The sequence below is a fragment of the Carcharodon carcharias genome, chromosome 18 (assembly GCF_017639515.1).
Source record: "Carcharodon carcharias isolate sCarCar2 chromosome 18, sCarCar2.pri, whole genome shotgun sequence".
Taxonomy (NCBI): Eukaryota; Metazoa; Chordata; class Chondrichthyes; order Lamniformes; family Lamnidae; genus Carcharodon; species Carcharodon carcharias.
The window spans coordinates 48,897,263-48,918,968 of record NC_054484.1 but is presented as its reverse complement, the minus strand read 5'-3'; the positions used below and the strand labels follow the sequence as shown (position 1 = coordinate 48,918,968).

Below are 21,706 nucleotides of genomic sequence, written 5' to 3'. Positions count from 1 at the left end.
GGGTGTACCCACACCACATGGAGTGCAGCAGTTCAAGAGGGAACTAGGGATGGGCAATAAATGCTGGCCCAGCCAGCAAAGCCCACATCCCATGAATGAATAAAGAAAAAGAAACAATTATTTATACAGACCACAATCCTTTAAAGTTTCTGGACAAGTTTAGAGACAGAAGTGCAAAACTATTCAGATGGAGTTTATTACTGTAACCATTTAATCTACAGATTATACATGTTGCAGGATGAGAAAATCTGATTGCAGATGCTTTATCAAGAGTTTTAAGCTTAAAAGGAAAATTGGACATGTAAAACCTATACTCTGAACTGGAATGATATCTGTTGATGCGAAGGATCTGTATATACATTGTTATGTTAATGCACACATCTGGTAATGTAATAGTGTAAGTATATAAGTAAGTATAGGAGATAGTATAAGATGAGTTGATAAAAGTGAATCCATCTTTTTAAATTATGATTGTTCACTTTTCAATATGGAGGGGATGTCAGGAAGGTAATAATTCTCATAATATAAGATAATAATTCTCATATTATTGGAATTTATGGTAAAATAGGGTAATAGTGGGATGTGTCTATGTGCCTCTGTATGTGAGACTTAATTGAATTAGTCTGGGTGCTTCGATGAGAGAAGAGAAGTTAGGTTTGAAATGTTAACTAGTTAAACATGGGGAAGATTAGAAACATAGATGTCAAGGGAACATTTGCATTTTTAAATAAACCAGACTAGATTGTTTTCAAAGGAAGAATGAAATATGTCACCCAGCCAGGTGAAGTTTAGAAACAGTGTGTTTATTTTTCCCAAAAATTACTGATAAAAATTAGTGCTGAGAAGTTAATATTATCAGCAAGATAAAGTCCAAAGACAGAATGAAACAATGGGTATTTGCATTTGAAGGGGAAAATATGTATAAAGGGTGAAGGCTGTGTGTAAGGGTAGGCATTTTTAAGGTCTTGCAAGTGTGAAAAACTTTCATCATCTATGCATCAAGCTGCTGTCTCCAGGGACTGAAGTGAAGAGAACTCACTTTGAATTCGACTTGTTCAGGGTATCATGTTTCTTTGCCTGGTCTCTTAAAATCTATGTGTCTTACTGTTGTCTTAACGAAAGTGTAACTGGGAGTTAAATTGGTTAGGGGATTTAGAAGTTATCATAGTAATAATTTGTAGATCTATAATGTATGTATTTAAAATCATTTCTCTTATTAAGAAGTGTTTTTATAAAAACCTATAAGACTTGGGGCAGAATTTTCCCAGAATTGCACTAAATGCAGTAGCGGGTGGGTAAAATGGAGTCCTTACCGCTGATGAAAATGACGGGTTTTCACGCCATATCTTCCCAAGCCAGCCTCATCATCTATTCACTCCTGGGAAACAAGCCGTTTCCATGGTGGGCGGGCTCTCGTTCGCCCACTTGCCATCACCCCACTGTTGCATCACGCTGGCCGTCATCTTTAAAACACAGCTGCCAGCAAAGCGCTCATCACCACCAGCTCACCACTGCTACCTGGGAGACATGGCCTGCAAAGGCAAAAAGACTGCAGCCCCCGCCTCAACGACGGGTCAGTCGAGCAACTGCTGGATGCCGTGGGGGCCCTCAGGGATCTGATCTACCCCCGCTCTGGCCGCAGGATGGGTAGTGATGTCACCAACCCAGCTTGGGAGGTGGTGGCAGCGGTGGTCAGCGTCAACGCCCTTCAGAAGAGGACAGCCAGTGTCACAAAAGGATGAATGATCTCTTCCTTTCCGCCAGGGTAAGTCATTCTTTTCACCACTCCCAACTCACACACTCACAAACCCATCAAACACCCACAGGGTCCTCACTCACTGCCAGTGCAAGGGACATCACATTCACTCTTTCACACACACCAGCATTGTCCTCATCCCGTCCATAGGACCACTCATCACCCACAAAGACTAGGTATACTTATCAGCTGGCCCGGCAGGCGTCCTGATAAACTCTCCCTTTCTCTATCCATGCAGGACAAACTGACTCACAACAGGAGGGAAAGACCACACACAGGTGGAGGGATGCCGGAGATCAAAGTTCTCACAGAATTTGAAAACAGAGCCATCCAGCGGGCCGGCGATGACCGGGACCGGTCCTGTGCTGACAGTGAGGTCGGCTCTGCTCTACCAAGTGAGGATCCAGCAGTGCAACATCCATCAGACAACCATTCCATGACTGATGTGTCCTCTTTCACAGGCCACTGCCATGCACTAATTATCTCCCCTTGCTTTCGCAGGCACATCTGGGAAGCAGAAGGCAGAGTCCACAACCCAGAGCCTCCAAGCAAGCTCTGAAGAAACTTCCAAAGAGGAATCTGAAGGCACCCTCCTTGAAGTCCCGTCACAATGCTCACCCACATCCTCCTCCAGCGCAGAGCCACACACCTTGGTGCAATCTAGCTTTAGAGTAGCCTTGGGACCACAACCTGCTGAGCACATCTCACTTTCTGATCCACAGCAGGCAGAGGCAGGGACTTCTCAAGTCTCCGGCACTCGGAGGAGTTCTGGAGGCCAGAACTTTCTTGAGTCTGAGTCAGATGACAAGCCTCTGGACTCGGTCATGGCACAGTTGCTGCAGCTGCAAAAGGCAAGCTCAGGAACATCAGGATGGGATGGCCGCTGATTGCAAGGCACGATGGAGGAGTCTGTCCGTCTTCATGCTGAGGTGTTAGCACCGGCATTGTAATGCACCGAGGTCAACTGGCAGGATGGTGGCTGCTATGGAGACCTTGGTCCAGGACATCTCTCCTGCACTGCTGCAAAAGCTTAACTCCATCGCTAATGCCACAGTTGCCCTCCGACAGTGTGTACATGAGAGGGGTGCTGGGCAGCTCAATCTCACTCCAGCTACCCCTTCTGCTCATGAAGTCAGCCAGTGGCCCTTGGGCACCCGTAGGGAGGAGGATCAGCAGGTGCACGCTCCGGGGCCATCCACCCAGGTGACTCTGGGAGTGACCGGCCCATCTGACTCCCCTCTTCCTGTGACCTCCGCAGATCCAGCTTCACAGGTCGAGGAGGGTGCTGCTGCCACACAGCAGGACCTTGAAAGCAGGCAAGGGTCCTCCAAGTCTCAGCCCTCCAGAAGACACCCGCCAAAGTCATCACAGACAAGGCGTCACAGTCAGCAGGCTGCCTCCACCTTCACTGTGGATGTCCGGGGAGTACCAAGACATAGCGGCAGGGTTAGGGCAGTTAAGGAGAATGAGTTGCACAGCCTGGGCTCGGGTGTTAATCACTTGTACACAATGTTCACTATTGTCAATAAACTCCCAAGAATGTCTCTCTGCCTATGGCTCCTTGTTCTGATGAGCAATATCCTTGTCACACAGATGTGAAACCTTTCTGCACAAGATAAAAGGCAGGTGTCTCAGTCCAGGGCCTCTTCCCTGTGTGGCCTTCAGACCACAGTGATGGTCCAGCCTCTCACTCCCTGGAAACGTAACTGCTGCCTGCACCTCGGTAATGTTGGTCATTTTTGCCAGACTGTAGTTGACAGGCACCTCAGAGTGCTCTCAAACTCTCTGTGTGCTCTCAGCACCTTTAAGGTGAGGCTGGTCCCCATCACATCAACATCTGTGATCAGTGATGCTGTGCACCAGCTCCTGAAGGGCTGAGGTGCTGAAGGCAGAGACAGCATCAGATGCATCTAAAGTTTCATGACTGCATCTCTGAGGTGACCCTGATCATGGAGTGTAGGTGAGCTGCCCTTGGCCAGACAGGAGTCAGACATTCTCAGAGGCCATGTGAAGATCTATGGAGTGTCCTCACTGCATGTTCTCATTATTCCCCTGCGATCGAGTGACTATTAAGGCCTCCACTGCATCTCCATGACAGGAGCATTCTCTCAGAGGGTAGTGGCACTGAGATAAGACAGACTGGAGTCAAACGTTCACAACTGTGATGTGAGGATCTATGGGGACACCTCACTGCATGTCGTCATCATCCTCCATAAATCTGGCTATTATGAGGGCCTCCCGGGTGTGCATGCCCCATCTAGCCAGTATAAGTGCCTCATCCTGTTGTCACCACCGAGGATCCCCTCACCCGCATCCCCGTCAGCGTCCTCCTCATCAGAGGAGACATTTCTTCCTCAGCCAGCTCCTCATCCCGTTGCAGCGCCAGGTTGTAAAGGCTGCAGCAGATGACGACAACGTGTGACACCCTCTGTGGACTGTATTGCAGGGCTCCACCAGGCACCAGAACCACATATTCCGCATCCCGATGGTCTGCTTCACCAAGCTGCAAGCTGCTGCATGAGCCTCATTATAGCATCGCTTTGCTGCAGCCTGAGGCAGCCGCATGGGTGTCATCAGCCACAGCCTCTGAGGGTAGCTCTTGTCCCCAAGGAGTCAACCCTGCAGCCTCTGTGGACCCTGGAAGACTCTGCGAGCAACTCAGGATGTAGGCGTCATGCACACTCCCTGGAAACCATTGCACACCTGCAGGATGCGTTTCTGGTGGTCGCAAACCAGCTGCACGTTCAGTGAGTGGAAACCCTTGCAGTCAATGAAGTCCACCGAGTGTAGCAATGGAGACCTGAGCACCACATGAGTGCAGTTAATCGTGCCCTGCACCTGTAGGAATCCCGAGATCAGGGCAAATCCAATGGCCCTTGCATCCTGGCTGTCCCGGTCCTGGGCGAAATGCACCAAGTTGTGTGCCATGGAGAAGATGGCATCCGTGACCTCATGGATACATTTGTGGGTGGCGGATTGTGAAATCCCACAGAGGTCACCTGTGGAGCCCTGACAGGAGCCACTGGCATAGAAATTGAGCGCCGCAGTCACTTTCACAGCCACTGACAGTGGATGCCCTTCATGTCCTCTTGGCGCCAAGTCCTGCAGTAAGTGGCAGATGTGAACTACCAGGTCACTAGACATGCGCAGTCATCGGCAACACTGGTTCTCAGTCATCTGCAGGACTGGCAGGCTGCATCTATAGACCCTGGGTGTCACTAGGCACCGGCCAGCCATGGCTCACTGTCGCTCTTGGGCAGCGTGTGCAGGAGCCCCTGCTGTTCCTTCTTCATGAGGTTGCTTCTCCTGTCTTTGCACAGCCAGAAGCCCCAGCTGCTCTCTCCTCCATCTTCTAAGGTCTCTGTAGGCCATCAGGCACACAGCTAGGTCACCAGGGTCCATGATCCTGATGTAGTCCTCCTGCAGCTTGAAAGAGAGAGAGACGTGGTTATCATGGCTGTACTCAGCACCACTCCTGGCCCAGTGTGACCGCCCCTTAATGCTTCCCGCAGAGTGCTGGTCACCCCTCGGATGGCCAGAGATGAGTGCGCTACATGGCTGCCCTGTCAACCTGCGACATGGGGGACACTGGTCACCTCCGAGACTGGCCAGCACTTGCCCCCAGACACCCCCCGTCCCTTAGCGGTTGCCTGCGGGGCCAGACATCAGTTTCTCCTGCCGCCCCCCCCTGCCCCAGCGCCCCTGAGGCCTGTAAGCAATGGGTGAGCTGTGGAGAACGCTGCTGCTCACTCACCTCGGTTCCTCCAAGGTGAAGGCCACCAAGTGCACATCGCCTGCGTGCTGTTGTGAAACACATCGGAGTGCTTTCCCACTGACCTGGACGGATGATACATCGGGATTCCGAGAGCCTGGTGGGATGGCCTTTTAATTATATGCTAATGTATTACAATTAGCTCCTCACCTACTGATGGCGGGTAACACAGCCTGCTGTTGGCGGGCTGAATGGAAGATCGCAACCTGCCTTCACGCCATCGTGAAGTGGGTCCCACCATATTTTCAGCACACACCACCAATCACGCCCACCGCCAGAGGGCTTAGGAAATTCCACCCTTGGTGTTCTTATTACTACTGAATTCAAGGCACGCATCTTGAAATTTATATAAACTGCAGAAAAACTTGTGGCAGTTGTTTCAAGTTTCCCTTTGGGATTTGAACAACTCAGCATTTACCATCAGCTGTGTCATAGCAGTTCCTGACACAGTACAGGGTCAGGACCAAAATTTGATACCAACATTAGAGTCCTGATCTAAACCCCAAAATCTAGTCCTTGGCGTCATGGGTGTCTGGTCCAGTGTGGTGCCCAGTACAGGGGATCTGTGGCTTCTGTTCACAGAAACAGTGCGGCTGTTCGACCAATCAACTGAAGAATCCTCACTGGGACACATTGGCCTAGAGTGCGCCAGTTTATTCAGTGCAATCTGAATTGATAAAACAGTTTTATATGTTTCTTAAAAGCAATCAGATCACTCACAGGTGCTGGATTGATACTGTGATAAAAATGCTTAATTATGATAAACCCGTTTTCAGCTGTGTTCATCAAACTTTACCAAGTTACTATTCTTAAATAATTCAGGATATACTTTTTAAAACAAAAATCTTTTTGAAAAATTACACTTCAAAAAGCTGGCTGATTGTACTAGTTCATGCTAGAATTTGTGTTTAGTAATGCACAAATGCATTTGAGCAGAAGCGCATGAAAAAAACCTTTTCAATTTCGACACAATCTTGGGTTCAGTTTTGCTGGAGTCACACATTATGCCAAAAAAGGAAACTATACTCCACAGGTTATAAACCAGAAAGTATAAATTAGAATTAAAGTGAAATAAAGGGAGGGAACTAAATATTGGGATTGAGATTTTTAAAAAAGACAGGAAAGGTAAAAATAAAAATAATTATTTTTAATTCTCCAACAGCAATTATATTCTGAAGGGCTGAGACTCCATGAATCTGTTAAAACTAAATTTTCAGGATCAGTGACATTGTTTGGCAATAATTGATTGGTCATGCTGATAAAAATTCATTTATGCCTGAATGTACCAGCCCTAACTTTTTTTGCCATGTTTAGTGGGTAGCAGATGGGTAAGTGCAGAAACTTCATGCACTTACATTGATTTCAGTGCCCTGTCTACTGGGAAGGTACTGTTTTAGTGCACCCTGTAGAGCAGCAGGATAATTCAGATTGCAACTTCTGTATTTCCACACTTGACTGTTCTTGTGCACACTGCAGAAGTGACTGTCCGGTTTGCACCACAAAAAGGATGAGTGCTTTATTTGCACTGTTATCCTCAATGCAAAATCCAGGCTTTTATCTTTGTTTTGACACACTGGACATAGCAGGTACTTGGTGAGATGTTGAAGTATGGCCAATATTCACGGCAAGGAGTCAAAGTGCAGAGCAGAGAAATGTGGCAATTAAGAGAGATGGTCATAACAACATTTTGATGAAAATGCTATTTGTATTTTCCTATTTACAAAAGATATTTGTCAGTAAAGGAAACATCAGCAAACGTGCTACTTGGAACTGCCATACTGAGTACTTTACCACAGTCAGTTGTGTGCTAATCTGATGCTCACTCTCAAGTTTGTAGATCAGACTTCATGTGATACTCATTCCACAAAATGGAACGATTGAAGCAGATTCTACTTTCATAACTGGACAAATGAACATGCAACATTCAGATACTGAGGAAAGAAAAGTCCTTATTTCTCTTCCCTTATCGTACCCTTCCATTTCAGAAAATGGTGACTGATGCTGAAGTATGGTTCCATGGGGGCTAGTTGCCTTTTGATACCTTATGGCTGTTAGCACAACAGGAATATTAGATCTAAACTTGGTTCTGCAATCACTCCGTGTCCACACATTACTTTTCACTGACGCTTTCTGAAAAGTATCAGACACAGGAACTTTGGCTGATTTCTTCCTCCAGTCAAGGGATGGTGAATTCAGTTCCTGTGCCCTTGATGCCTCTCTGACTGAAAATTAGCGCAGATCAGGGATTAAACCTGAGACTTCCCTCTTCTGTATGGCTCAGCACCACACCATACAACCCATTGAGCCACAGGTTAGCCTAAATCACTTTTATTGTCACCCAATCTAAGTTTTAAAGCAATTTTTAAATGATTGCTTTACATTTGTGTAAATTAAACATAGAATTAAGTGGTCAGTGGTGTAAAGCAATGTTTTCTAGTTGCTCAGATCCAAGCAGAAGCTATCCTCAATGAAATACATGCATATATGATTTTGTACAAAGCATCAACATGCCATTGTGGAACTTCACTTACTTTCGTTCTTGTAGCAGTGCGATTTCTTTCCGCACTTTGTGGTACTCCTCAGCTATCCTGCAGTGCTGCTGAAACACCAATATAGACTCCTTGGAGTTGAGGCATGGCTGCAGAGGCTAACAAACAAAAGAGTTCAAAACCCTGATATGGATGATGCACTTCTCAAGTTATAGTTAAGTTATAAATCATATCATGCTGGTGCAGCATATTTCTGCACTAATGCACTCTGCCATGAAATAGTAGGGTGTAGGTTCACTGCTCCGGTTCACTATTTGAAAGTTCTCATTTTAATTTAAGCCGTCCAGGAAAGAAAATTGGGAAAACTAAGGAATATCAGCCTAAACAGCTCCAGTGCATCTCCCAATCAAAACAGGTCATCTGCCACCTCTCTCGGTTGGAAAATGGTACATGGAGCAGGAAAGGGTTCCTAAGCAGGGAAGAGGAACAATGAAGTAAGTGCAGCAGCATAACAGTGCAGTAGTTTGGGTCGCCAACATGCTGTTTGGTCCCAAAATCACAACAAGGAACCAAACACAGGGCAGAATCATTCCCAATAGGTGGGAAGGAAAACAAAGTCAGAGAGATAGTCATCTTAGGTACAACTGACTACAGAGTGGCATTGGAAGAGGTCTCAGAACAAGTCCCTGACAACTCTTGGTGGACTCAAAGCAACCTGAAGGAAAGAAACCAGGAGTAAATAAATACAACACAAAGAAGAATGGCTCAAAAATACATGGGAAAGAAACAAATATATTCTTTAGAGTAGCAACTATAAACTGAGCATGTTCCAGTAGGTTAAGGTCAGGTTCTATTTGACCTATTGTATTAATAGGAAAACATCTCTAAGCCTCCCAATTCCCATTTTCTCATGCACCAGATATTGCAGTTCTTCTAAATGCCTACTTCGAAACAACCAACAAATCATATTAATTCAAACTCATTCTGTGGGTTTTTTTTACTGGAAATTTAGCATTTTGCCTCTAATGGATTATCGCAAGTTGCACAAAGATAATCAGCTTGACATGATAATTGAAGGTTCAGGATGTTCTGAGTATCATCCTGGCAAACTATAATGCCTGGCTGTGATTTCCATTAGCATATCTCACACTAATTAAAAACTGTACCAAGTTTTACTTCTTCCCATCTGTTTTTGTTTGTCACAAACTGCCTGTCTCACAATATACCGTTCCATAAAATGTCATATCAAATCCAGAAATTTCACAAAACACCCGCTCCATGTTATTTAATCTGCTGTCAAATCATGCCCCTCTGGTGAAATCTGAGGTCTGCTAAGCCTCTGACAATAAAATTACTTTTTTTTTGCTGTTGGGACTTTAGAAAGAGGTAGACCTTAAAAAAAAAAGATTTCCTTTATCTAGATATCTAGGGCAGACAGAATGCTAAACGGGCTGGAGAAAATCATATTTCTATGAGTGACATATAGCTGAGTTGGCTCTCCACAGTAATATTGCTGCCTGAGTCCATAAATTAATTGAAAGTCGTTGAATGTTAATCAACTTAAAGAAAATATAACACTTTTTATATTTGAATGTTACGCCACCCAAAAGAGCTTCACACCAGTTGAAATTCCAATATGCATTACCTAAGGCTTTGGTTAGGTTTTCATTAGAACAGAGAAAATTAGAGCATGGTTTGATAGAGATATTTAAAATTATAAGGGGATGGAATTGAATACATAGAAATGGAATATTTCCAGTGCTTGAGGGATCTGGAATGTAAGAACATAGAATATATAGTTAAATTAAGAAATTAAGGACACAGTGCAGGACAACAGTTTCGTGAAGAGAGCGATTGAAGCAGTAAACATTTAGAAATCGATCAGCCATGTGGCTGAAAGGGGTATGAAAGCAAATGAGAACCTGTTCATGTCTAGGATAAGGAACAGCACAGACAGACTGAGCCAAATGGCCTGTATCTGTGTAATACTACATCATGAATAAGGTACTCAAAAGATAGGGAAGAGCATGCTATTCCCGCCAAAACTGTTCTGGTAGTCAAATTAATAAATATCGCGATTATTTTGAGTATCGAAAATAATCTGCCTGAGGAAAACCAGAAGATGAGTATTGCTGAAAAAAGAGACATGTCTAAGCTTTTCTTCTTGCATTCACTGAATCACAGAATTTTAATGGCACAGAAGGAGGCCATTCGGCCCATCATGTTCTGCTCCAGCTCTCCAAACGAGTATTATGACCTAGTGCCATTGCTCTGCCTTTTCCCCTTACCCTCACGCATTGCTTCTATTCAAATAATCATCTAATACCCTCTTTAATGCCTCGATTGAACCTGCCTCCACCACACTTCCAGGCAGTGCATTCCAGATCCGAACCCGAAGAGCTTTTTTTCACATCACATTTGATTCTTTTGCAAATCACTTTAAATTTGAGCTTTCTTGTTCTTGATCGTTTTACAAGCAGGAACAGCTTCTCCCTATCTATTCTGTCCAGCCCCCTCATGATTTTGAACATCTCTATCAAATCTCTTCTTAGCCTTATCTCCAAGGAGAACAGTCCCGACCTCTCCAATCTATCCTCATAGCTGAAGTTTCTCATCCCTGGAACTATTCTTGTAAACCTCTCCTACACGCTCTCCGATGTGTTCACATCCTTCCTATAATGTGGTGCCCAGAACTGTACACAATATTCCAGCTGAGGTCTAATGAGTATCTCATATAAATTCAGCACAACCTCCTTGTTCTTGTACTCTATACCCCTATTAATAAAGCCCAGTATACTATATGCTTTACTAACTGCTCTCTCCACCTGTTTTGCCACTTTCAATGATCTATGCACATATATACCCAAGTCTTTCTGCTCCTGCACACCCTTCAAAATTTCACCCCTTATTTTATATTGTCTGTCCATGTTCTTTTTACCAAAATGCATCACCTCACACTTCTCCGCATTGAACTTCATCTGCCGCCTATCTGCCCACTCCGCCAACTTGTCTATGTCCTCTTGATGTTCCACACATCCTCCTCAGTTCATAACACTCCCAAGCTTTGTATCACCCGCAAGCTTTGAAATTGTCCCCTGCACACCAAGATCTAGATCATTAATATATATTAGGAAAAACAAGAGTCCAAATTCCAACCCCTGGGGAACTCTACTACAATCCTTCAACTAGCCCGAAAAATATTGATTGACCATTACTCTATGCTTCCTATTTTTCAGCCAATTTTGTATCTACATTGCTACTCTCCCATTTATTCTATGAGCAATAACTTTTCTCACAAGTCTGTTGTGTGGCACTGTGTCAAATGCCTTTTGAAAGTCCATGTACACCACATCAACAGCATTGCCCTCATTCGACCTTTTCTGTTACCTCTTCAAAAAACTCCAGAAAGTTAGTTAAACATGATTTCCCTTTTAGAAATCCACGCCGGATCTTCTTTAGCAACCCATAGTTTGCCATGTGACTACCAATTCTATCCCAAATACCTGTTTCTAGAATCTTGCCCACCACTGAAGCCAAACTGACTGGTCTGTAATTGCTGGCTTCTCCTTACATCCATTTTTGAACAAGGGCGTAATGTTTACAATTCTCCAGTCCTTTGGCACCACCCCTGAGTCTAGGGAAGACTGAAAGATTATCATCAGGATTTTGCAACAATACCAATATAAGGTGGGGAAGAAAACAATTTATACTGTATGTGAAGAGAGTGCTGATTGGTTGGCAAGTGGCGTTGTCATGAAGAATGCGCCACTGATTGTAACTGTCAGTTAACTGCCAAACATTGTTTGAAATTTAAACCAGGCAGCATGACCCTGATTGGTCAAGGCATTATCCTGAGAAATGAGCCAACGAATGGCTGTCATTTATTTTGTTTGGCTGAAACAGGCGCAGTGTATCTACATGTTCTTTCTGTCTGTAAAGAACAGGGCCCTAAGTATTAATATATAAAGCTTCCAATACACGCATAAGTGCCACATTGCGAGCCTGACTGACGATCCTAAATTGGTTGTCAGTGTAATTCTTAGCACATTTAAGATTATTTAGCAAATGTTGTCCAGTCACAGAATCACATCTAATGTTGGACATTGTGTTTTGAACTTTGCAAGCACAGGCTGGTTGGGTAGGGTTTGTACCCTGCCCATTGTGAACAGCGGCTGGGACATGCTGTTTGATATGATCTACCAGTCCTTGGGACGTACGGCCTACATACCTAGCATCACACTGGCACTGAAATTCATATACCACATTATTCATTTGTGTAAAAGGCAGAATGTATTTTTGGCTTGATGGCAGCATTCTGTTAGTGGGGAATACCACTTGCATTGCTACTGCACAGTAGCAGCGTGAAACAGCTAGCTTTATCTGTTGCTCAAATTTTTGAGATACCTTACCCTTCCAGGCTAATTTGAGATAAACTGGGCACTTTTCAGGCCTTGGGCCTGTTCATGAGTTTGCATGATATATAGTGCGAACTGATCTCATCAGGGTAGCTATTATCCTGCAGGATGCCTTTGATGTGCCCTATTTCAGCATCAAGCTTGCATGGTGTTCAAATAGCTCGGGCCCTAATTACATGGCTGCTGATAATCTTATAGTGTGTGGAACTGTAAGAATCCTAATGCGTATATTGACCAGTGAAGGTAGCTTTGTGGTACACCATGGTAGAGAATCCCCTGGCAGATTGCTCAACTGGTACGTCAAGGAAGGGGAGTATTTTTGACTACTCCATTTCAAAAGTAAATTTGAGCGCAGGATGGAGCCCATTAAAACATATAAGGAAATTGTTACATGCAGCTGCAGATTTAAATATAGCAAATATATCAACTACATATTGTAAATATGCAAGAGATAGGAGGTTAGGTGTCATTGCATTGAAGACATGTTTCTCATGGAGCCCAACAAAGACGTTTGTAAAAGCTGGGCTTAGAAGGGATCCCATAGCAACATCATCTATTTGGGCACACATGGTGTTATTAAAACTGAACTCAACTGTGTGAGTTGCTGAGTTTATAAGTTCAGTGAATACTGATTCACGCAAAGGTCTAGGTCGCCATGATATGGTGCTGCACTGCAAATATCTGTGGCTTCCAGAAGAATCCAGAAGAAATGTTAAAGAACTATAAGATTTTCCTGGGTCCCTAATCTCACTTTATCTGTTTGCTTCCATGTGATGAGCAGCAGAAAAATTAAAGTGGGCAGGCCATACCTTATTCACCAGAGATTCAGTTAAAATATTCTAAAAAAAATACAGTTAAAATATTATTTTTCAAAACAGTTTCATACTGCTGGGTACATTGTATTAATTTGCTTCTGTGGAATAATTTTTCTTGGAAATAATTAAAGTTGATTTATTACTTTTAGCTTGAATGAAAGTCTTGCAGAAGGGTGGTTTTATGCCTTTCAAAGAGCAGAACTTGTTGGGAAATCATAAAATCTCAGGCCAAATACCAAGGGGTAATTGCCATGTGACACACTAACATATTCCCATTTCAGTTCTTAAAAGACATTAAAAGGGTATGGTAGCATAGTGCTCATGTTACAAAACTAGTTTTCCAGAGACCTGGACCAATGATCTGAAGACACGAGTTCAAATCTCACCATGGCAGTTGCTGGAATTTAAATTCAGCTAATTAAATCAATCTGGAATTTCAAAAGCAAGCTAGTATCATTAATGGGAACCATGAAACTATTGGATGGTCATAAAAACCAATCTAGTTCACTAATGTGCTTTAGGGCAGGAAATCTGTTATGCTTAGCCAGTCTGGTTCCAGCCCACAGTGACTGCCCTTGACATCAAGTCAGAAATTGACTGAGTGTGGTACCAAGGAAACCTAGTAAAATTGAAGTCAATGGGAATGAGAGGAAAACTCTCCACTGGTTGAAGTCATACCCAACACAAAGGAAAGTGGTTGGGATTGTGGAGGCCGATCATCTCAGTCCTAGGAGATCACTGGTGGAGTTCTGCAGGGCAGTGTCATGGGCCTTACCATCTTCAACTGATTCATCGATTACCTTCTCTCCAACAAAAGGTCGGAAATGGGAGGTTCACTCATGGTTATACACTGCCCAGTTTCACTCACAGCTCCTCAGATAATGCAGCAGTCCGTGTCCACATGCAGCAAGACGTGGACAAGGTTCAGGCTTGGGCTGTTAACTGGCAAGTAACATCAGCGCCACAAAAGTGCCAGGCAATGACCATTTCCAACAAGAGAGAGAGTCAAAACACCACCCTTGACATTCAACGCTTAAGAAGATCAACACCATCCAGGACAAAGCAGCCTGCTTGATGGGAATCCCACTCACCACTTTAAATATTCACTCCCTCCACCACAAGTGCACCATGGCCACAGCATGTACCAGCTACAAGATGCACTGCAGCAACTCGCTGAGATTGCTTTGGCAGCACCTTCCAAACCTATCACCTATACCACCTAGAAGAACATGAGCAAAAAGGCACATTAGAATATCATCACCTTCAAATCCCCCTCCAAGTCACTCACCATCCTGACCTGGATCATCATCGTCACTGGGTCAAAATTCTGGACCTCCCACCTAATAGCACCCTGGATGTACCTGCACCCCACAGACTGCAGAGATTCAAGAAGCAGCTCAACAGCGCCTTCTTAAGGGCAATTAGGGATTGACAATAAAATGCTGGCCTTGCCAATGACTCCCACGTCATATGAATGCATTAAAAAAATGCAGGTCTGCCTGAAACGTGACTGAAAAACATTAGGAAGAGAGTCCAGAATGTAATGGTTCAAGTATTGTCAGACACATACTGTGTAGGCTTTATACTTATTAAATAATCTTGTTAAAAACAAAAACAAAAATACCTGGTAAAACTCAGCAGGTCTGGCAGCATCTACGGAGAGGAGCACAGTTAACGTTTCGAGTCCGAATGACCCTTCAACAGAACTAAGTAAAAATAGAAAAGAGGTGAAATATAAGCTAGTTTAATGGGGGGGGGGACAAGTAGAGCTGGATAGAGGGCCAGTGATAGGTGGAGATAACCAAATGACAAAAGGACAAAGAGGTGTTGAAGGTGGTGATATCATCTGAGGAATGTGCTAATTAAGGGTAGAAAACAGGACAAGCAAGGTACAGATAGGTCTAGTGGGGGGTGGGGGGGGGGGCGGTGGGTTGAAGGAAGGAATCAAAAAAGGCTAAAAGGTAGAGATAAAACAATGGATGGAAATACATTTAAAAATAAAGGAAGTAGGTGGGAAAAGAAAAATCTATATAAATTATTGGAAAAAAAGCGGGGGGGGGAATCGGAAAGGGGGTGGGGATGGAGGACAGAGTTCATGATCTAAAATTGTTGAACTCAATATTCAGTCCGGAAGGCTGTAAAGTGCCTAGTCGGAAGATGGGGTGTTGTTCCTCCAGTTTGCTTGAGCTTCACTGGAGCAATGCAGCAAGCCAAGGATTGGCATGAGAGCAGGGTGGAGTGTTGAAATGGCAAGCGACAGGGAGGTCTGGGTAATGCTTGCAGACAGACCGAAGGTGTTCTGCAAAGCGGTCACCCAGTCTGCGTTTGGTCTCTCCAATGTAGAGGAAACCGCATTGGGAGCAATGAATGCAGTAGACTAAATTGAGGGAAGTGCAAGTGAAATACTGCTTCACTTGAAAGGAGTGTTTGGGCCCTTGGACAGTGAGGAGAGGGGAAGTAAAGGGGCAGGTTTTGCACCTTCTGCGGTTGCATGGGAAGGTGCCGTGGGAGGGGATTGAGGTATAGGGGGTGATGGAGGAGTGGACCAGGGTGTCCAGGAGGGAACAATCTCTGCGGAATGTTGCCGGGGGGGGGGTGGTGAAGGGAAGATGTGTTTGGTGGTGGCATCATGCTGGAGTAGGCAGAAATGGCGGAGGATGATCCTTTGAATGTGGAGGCTGGTGGGGTGATAAGTGAGGACAAGGGGGACCCTATCTTGTTTCTGGGAGGGAGAAGAATGTGTGAGGGCGGATGAGTGGGAGATGGGCCGGACACGGTTGAGGGCCCTGTCAACCACCGTGGGTGGAAAACCTCGGTTAAGGAAGGAGGAGAACATGTCAGAGGAACTGTTTTTGAAAGTGGCATCATCAGAACAGATGCGACGGAGGCAAAGGAACTGAGAGAATGGGATGGACTCCTTACAGGAAGCAGGGTGTGAGGAGCTGTAGTCGAGGTAGTGTGGGAGTCGGTAGGCTTGTAATGGATATTGGTGGACAGTCTATCACCAGAAATTGAGACAGAGAGGTCAAGGAAGGGAAGGGAAGTGTCAGAGATGGACCATGTGAAAATGATGGAGGGGTGGAAATTGGAAGCAAAATTAATAAATTTTTCCAGGTCCCGACAAGAGCATGAAGCAGCACCGAAGTAATCATCGATGTACCGGAGAAAGACTTGTGGGAGGGGGCCGGAGTAGGACTGGAACAAGGAATATTCCACATACCCCATAAAGAGACAGGCGTAGCTGGGGCCCATATGGGTACCCATAACTACATCTTTTATTTGGGGGAAGTGAGAGGAGTTTAAGGAGAAATTGTTCAGTGTGAGAACAAGTTCAGCCAGATGGAGGAGAGTAGTGGTGGATGGGGATTGTTCGGGCTTCTGTCCGAGGAAGAAGCGGAGAGCCATCAGACCATCCTGGTGGGGAATGGAGGTGTAGAGGGATTGGACGTCCATGGTGAAGAGGAGGCGGTTGGGGCCAGGGAACTGAAAATTGTTGATATGATGTAGGATGTCAGAGGAATCACGGATGTAGGTGGGAAGGGACTGGACAAGAGGAGAGAGAATGGAGTCAAGATAGCAAGATATGCGTTCCGTGGGACAGGAGCATGCTGACATGATCGGTCTGCCAGGACAGTCCTGTTTGTGAATTTTGGGTAGGAGGTAGAAGCGGACCGTACGAGATTGGGCAACTATCAGGTTGGAAGCTGTGGAAGGAAGATCTCCAGAGGAGATGAGGTCAGCAACAGTCCTGGAGACAATGGCTTGATGTTCAGTGGTAGGGTCATGGTCCAGGGGGGAGGTAGGAGGAAGTGTCTGCGAGTTGACGCTCAGCCTCTGCGAGGTAGAGGTCAGTGTGCCAGACAACAACAGCACCACCCTTGTCAGCGGGTTTGATGACAATGTCAGGGTTGGACCTGAGAGAACTGAATGTGGCAAGTTCAGAGAGAGACAGGTTAGAGTGGGTGAGAGGCAGAGAAATTGAGACGACTAATATCACGCTGACAGTTCTCAATGAAAAGATCGAGAGAAGGTAAGAATCCAGAGGGAGGGGTCCAGGTGGGGGGAGAATTTTGGAGGATCCGTTGAATGGGGAGAGGACTCCTGCTCAAAGAAGTGAGCACAGAGACGAAGACGGTGGAAGAAGAGTTCAGCATCGTGCCGAGCCCGAAATTCATTGAGATGAGGGTGTAAGGGTATGAAACTAAGTCCTTTGCTGAGCACTGAACATTCAGCTTCGGAGAGGGGAAGGACAGGGGGTATGGTGAATACAAGGCTGGGGCTGGGATTGGAAGACGGGATAGGGACAGAGGGACAGGCAGGGATGGAGGATAATTTTGTTATCTTGTTCTGTCACATAGCTTTTTAATTCTTTACTTCACTTATACTGGATAAGTCAATGTTGAGTGAGGTACATTTTGAATAACCTTACTGTATCCAGCTATCAGTCAGCTCAATTTTTATGCTTCTAAAGTTATTCAGGGCTATGCTATTTCTAGTCCTTGTTTCCATCCTGCATAGATGAGTCATGGTTATGAATGTGTCAGGAGTGACAGGAAGTAGCTTTTTGCAGTTGACTCAATGATAACAATAGTTGCATTAAATTGTTATTTTGCATGTAATACAATATTAACAGTCAATCTAATTCTTGGAATGAATGAAAGAATACTCCTCGGTTTCAATACTAATTTTGGTTTCTGGCATGCTGATACTGTTATAGTCATTGTGACAAACCCCTGGTAATATCCGAAAAGATTCAGTATGGGATACATACAAATGTCAGGAACGTAGATTATATTGGAATTTAATAAGATTTTTATTATGAATTAGCATCATGTTTTAACTGGGAATTTTTTTAGTTGGAATCTGAGATGAAGAGGAGAGATGGAAGGTGGGACACAGTTAGAGGTCCTGATAAGAATGGTGGGTGTGGATGTTGGTATGATGTTGGGGGAAGGGGATAAAGGGAGAGATAGAGCGGGATTAGAGAGAGAGGTCCAGGAAAGGCTAGAATCAAAGGGACTTAGAGAGGGTGCCAGAGTTAAATTGAAGCTCCAAGTAAGTGACTGCAATGCTCTAAATTGTGATAGTAGGTAGCTAAGTCTGACCAGAATGGAGGCAAAGATAGGAGAAGTGGGGAGGAGGTTGGCAGAAGAGGCAGGAAGGGGGTTGTGGGGGGGGGGGGGGGGGAGGGAAGCAGGGAAAGTGGGAGGGGAGGGAAAGCAGATAGTGAAGGAGAGGAGGTGGGACAAGGGAGAGGAGGAGGAGGCTACTATACTGGACGGAAAGTCAAAATAGTGGCCATAGGTTGCAAGTGCGGATAGAGAACATCTAACCTTGCTGGGATGGGATGCAGCAAATGGAGCAGAAGAATAATGTCAACCAAAATATTGGTCTAAGTAGCCAAGCTGAAGAAGGTCAATGTGGCAGGAGACTGGGGGGCTTCACTCCAGGATTTTGGAAACCATCAAGTGAACTTTAAGTGGGTCCCAAATAAATTGGATTTTGGAAGTCTTTAGTGCCTTTATCCATTTGTAGATAATATTTTATCAAAAATAATTTGATCGCTTTGAAACGTTTTGTAACCAAACATCACAAGTTGGTCCTTATTGTTGCCTTAGTAAGCTTCAACTGCATTTTCTTAAGAAGTATAAGATATTTGTCCATGTTAATGCTGGGGTGTATGGGGTGTTCAGATAGAGGTAGTACCCTTGTATTTTCAGTCAGCTGCATCCTACTTGTAGGATGGACTGGAATCACTGGTCCTCATCTATACCCAACTCTCACAGCTGGCTCCCAGTGCGACACTCTGGCACACCATCTCAGCTGACAGGCAAAGCTTAATGAGGGGAGAACTGATGAACATGACACTACCTGGTGGATGTCTTCTTTGACAAAGATAATGGCCAGGGAGGAAGGATTCCATGCACTCAAATGACCACCATGTTCTGGACTAAAAGCGTGTCTATATTGCGTGGACTATGGTTGTTGGTATACCAGCTACAGATAAAATAGCAAGGGAAGGAAGGTCCCTTCAAGCCTTGGTTTGCAACCCACCTAGGAGAGGGAAACTCTGAATCCAAACCTAATGCTTGGAGACCTCACTGTCATTGCCCTAGTTCACTGGGCCATGACATGTGAGCTCCATGCTTAAAGGGTGGGGTCATTCAGTGCAAACTGTACTCCACCTTTAGGCTAAACTGCGCAGGCAGGAAGGAAAAAAATGTCAACCCCAACTGCAACTCAACAAGCAAGTCCTATAGTGATGAGAAAGTGGCAAAAATGGCAGGTGTAAGATGACACTGGCAGCCACAATTCCAATCCTGCATGCAGGCGGCTCAGAATACTGTTTGTTTTGATGATGACCTAGAGACGACATCATCACCTGGGAAAAACCTGAACAACCCAGCAGCCTTTTTGAAGGACAGGACTGCTTGCTCTTGAATTGGAGAGGAGCCTAGGAAAGGTGACCTAAATAAATGCTCATCTCCCCACCACCCAGCTGGTTTGAAGCAGTCAACAGACTTCTTTTAATTTGGCCAAACTGTGACAGAGAAGAAAATGCGAACTCCTAACCTTGCTTCAAAAGTTGGGAAAAGAAGAAAAATTCTGCAACTAACCTGCTGGAACGTGAGAACGATGCCCGACTCTGGTGATAACAGCCACCCCCAGTGACTCTCAGTCCTGGTGGCTGAGCTAACCAGACTATACATCAATATAGTGGCCATGAGTGAGGTCTGCTTCTCAGAACAAGGCAGCCTGACAGAACACAACAGTGGCTATATCCTTAATTGGTCAGGTAGACCTCAAGGATAATAATGTCTCCTCAGTGTCAGCTTCAGGGTGAAGAGGACTATCGCTACTAAACTTTAAAGCCTGTCAATTGGCCATTCCGAATGCACAACGTCTCTGCGCCTCCCCCCTTCAAGACCAGCAGCATGCAACTTTCATCAGCGTTTCCGCTCCAGCCCTGAAGGCTAACCTAGCTGACAAAGGTAAGTTCTACGCTGATTTCCGTGAGCTAATCCAGAATGCCCCTCCCAAGGGTAAAATTGTCTTCCTTGGCGATTTCAACATCAGAGTTGGCCGTGACAGCCAGGCATGGAAAGGAATGTTCGGAAACTATGGGGTTGGAAACTACAATGAAAACAGATATCTCCTCTAGGAACTCTGTGCGGAAAAGCAACTGTCCTTAACCAACACCTTTCAACAAAAAGATTGCTTCAAGACTACAAGGATGGATCTTTGATCTAAACACTGGCATCTGATAGACTACATCTTGATGTGGCAGTGTAACCTAAAGGACGTCCTACATACTACAGCCATGTCCAATGCTGACTGTCCACTAGCTCATTTGCTCAAAGCTGAACTTTTATTTCAAACCTAAGCCGTAGAATAGACCTAGAGACAGCCCATCAAATAAATTTCCAGTTAGCAACCTACAAGACTTCAACTTGCAGAGATAGATATCAAGCGACCTTACAAAGCAAACTGGAACACCCTGATCTCACTGCTGATTCCACTCCACAAGCACTCTGGGAACACATCAAAGCTGCAGTACTGGATACTTCCAATGAGGACATCGGGCCCAGCACCAAGAGGAACAGGACTTTGTTCACTAAACTGACAGAAATCCAAGATCTGCTAGCAATAAAAAGGTCAACACATCAGACTCATCTGGTCAGCCAAGAGAAGAAGACAGCAATACCATCAGGTATGCAGCATCCTTCAACAAAAGCTGAAGAGCATCCAAAATGACTGGTAGATCGCACTTGAGGAAAAAAGCTCAACTGTATGCTGATATTGGTGATGTAAGAAGCTTCTATGAAGCACTAAACTCTGTCTATGGACCAGCATATCGAACCTAAAACCCTCTGAAGAGCACCGATGGCAAGAGACTACATACTGACAAGAAGTCAGTCCTGGATTGCTGGTTGGAACGCTTTGAAACACTCTTTAGCGCCAGATACAAAGTGAATGGTCTGCCATCAACCACATCCAATAACAATCTGGCAAAGGAGAACTGGATGAGAGCCCAACCCTGTATGAAACAGCGACCGCCATCAACCAGATGAAGGGCAAGAAACCCCCCCTGAGTCGATGGAATTCCACCCAAAGCCTTGAAACATGATGGCTCTGCCCTATATAACAAGCTCCATGAGTTTTTCATGGCCCTGCTGGGAACAGGGCAGGGTTCCAAAGGATCTTCGTGATGCCATTATCATCACCTTGTACAAAAACAAAGAAGAAAAGTCAGATTGCACCAAGGGATCACCCTCCTTCCTACTGCTAGGATGATCCTGGCTGGAATACTTATGAACAGGCTTGTACCTACCATCATGGAAGTTTCAGAGCAAACAGAAGCACCTCAGACATAATATTTGTGGTCAAATACAAGAAAAATGTCGGAAGCAAAACAAAATCCTGTACCTCGCTTTCATAGACCTCACCAAGGTATTAGA

General features: G+C 44.9%; 1 protein-coding gene across 2 annotated transcripts in view; it reads right to left on the bottom strand.

Moving 5' to 3' along the window:
- The window catches only part of map3k7cl (map3k7 C-terminal like), a 200,315-nt gene that overhangs the window by 31,262 nt on the left and 147,347 nt on the right, over positions 1 to 21,706 (bottom strand). For both annotated transcript variants that reach the window (XM_041211600.1, XM_041211601.1), the window contains one exon: positions 8,060 to 8,175. In XM_041211600.1, coding sequence (XP_041067534.1) covers positions 8,060 to 8,175 — 116 coding nt within the window. The remainder of the gene's footprint in view (positions 1 to 8,059; positions 8,176 to 21,706) is intronic.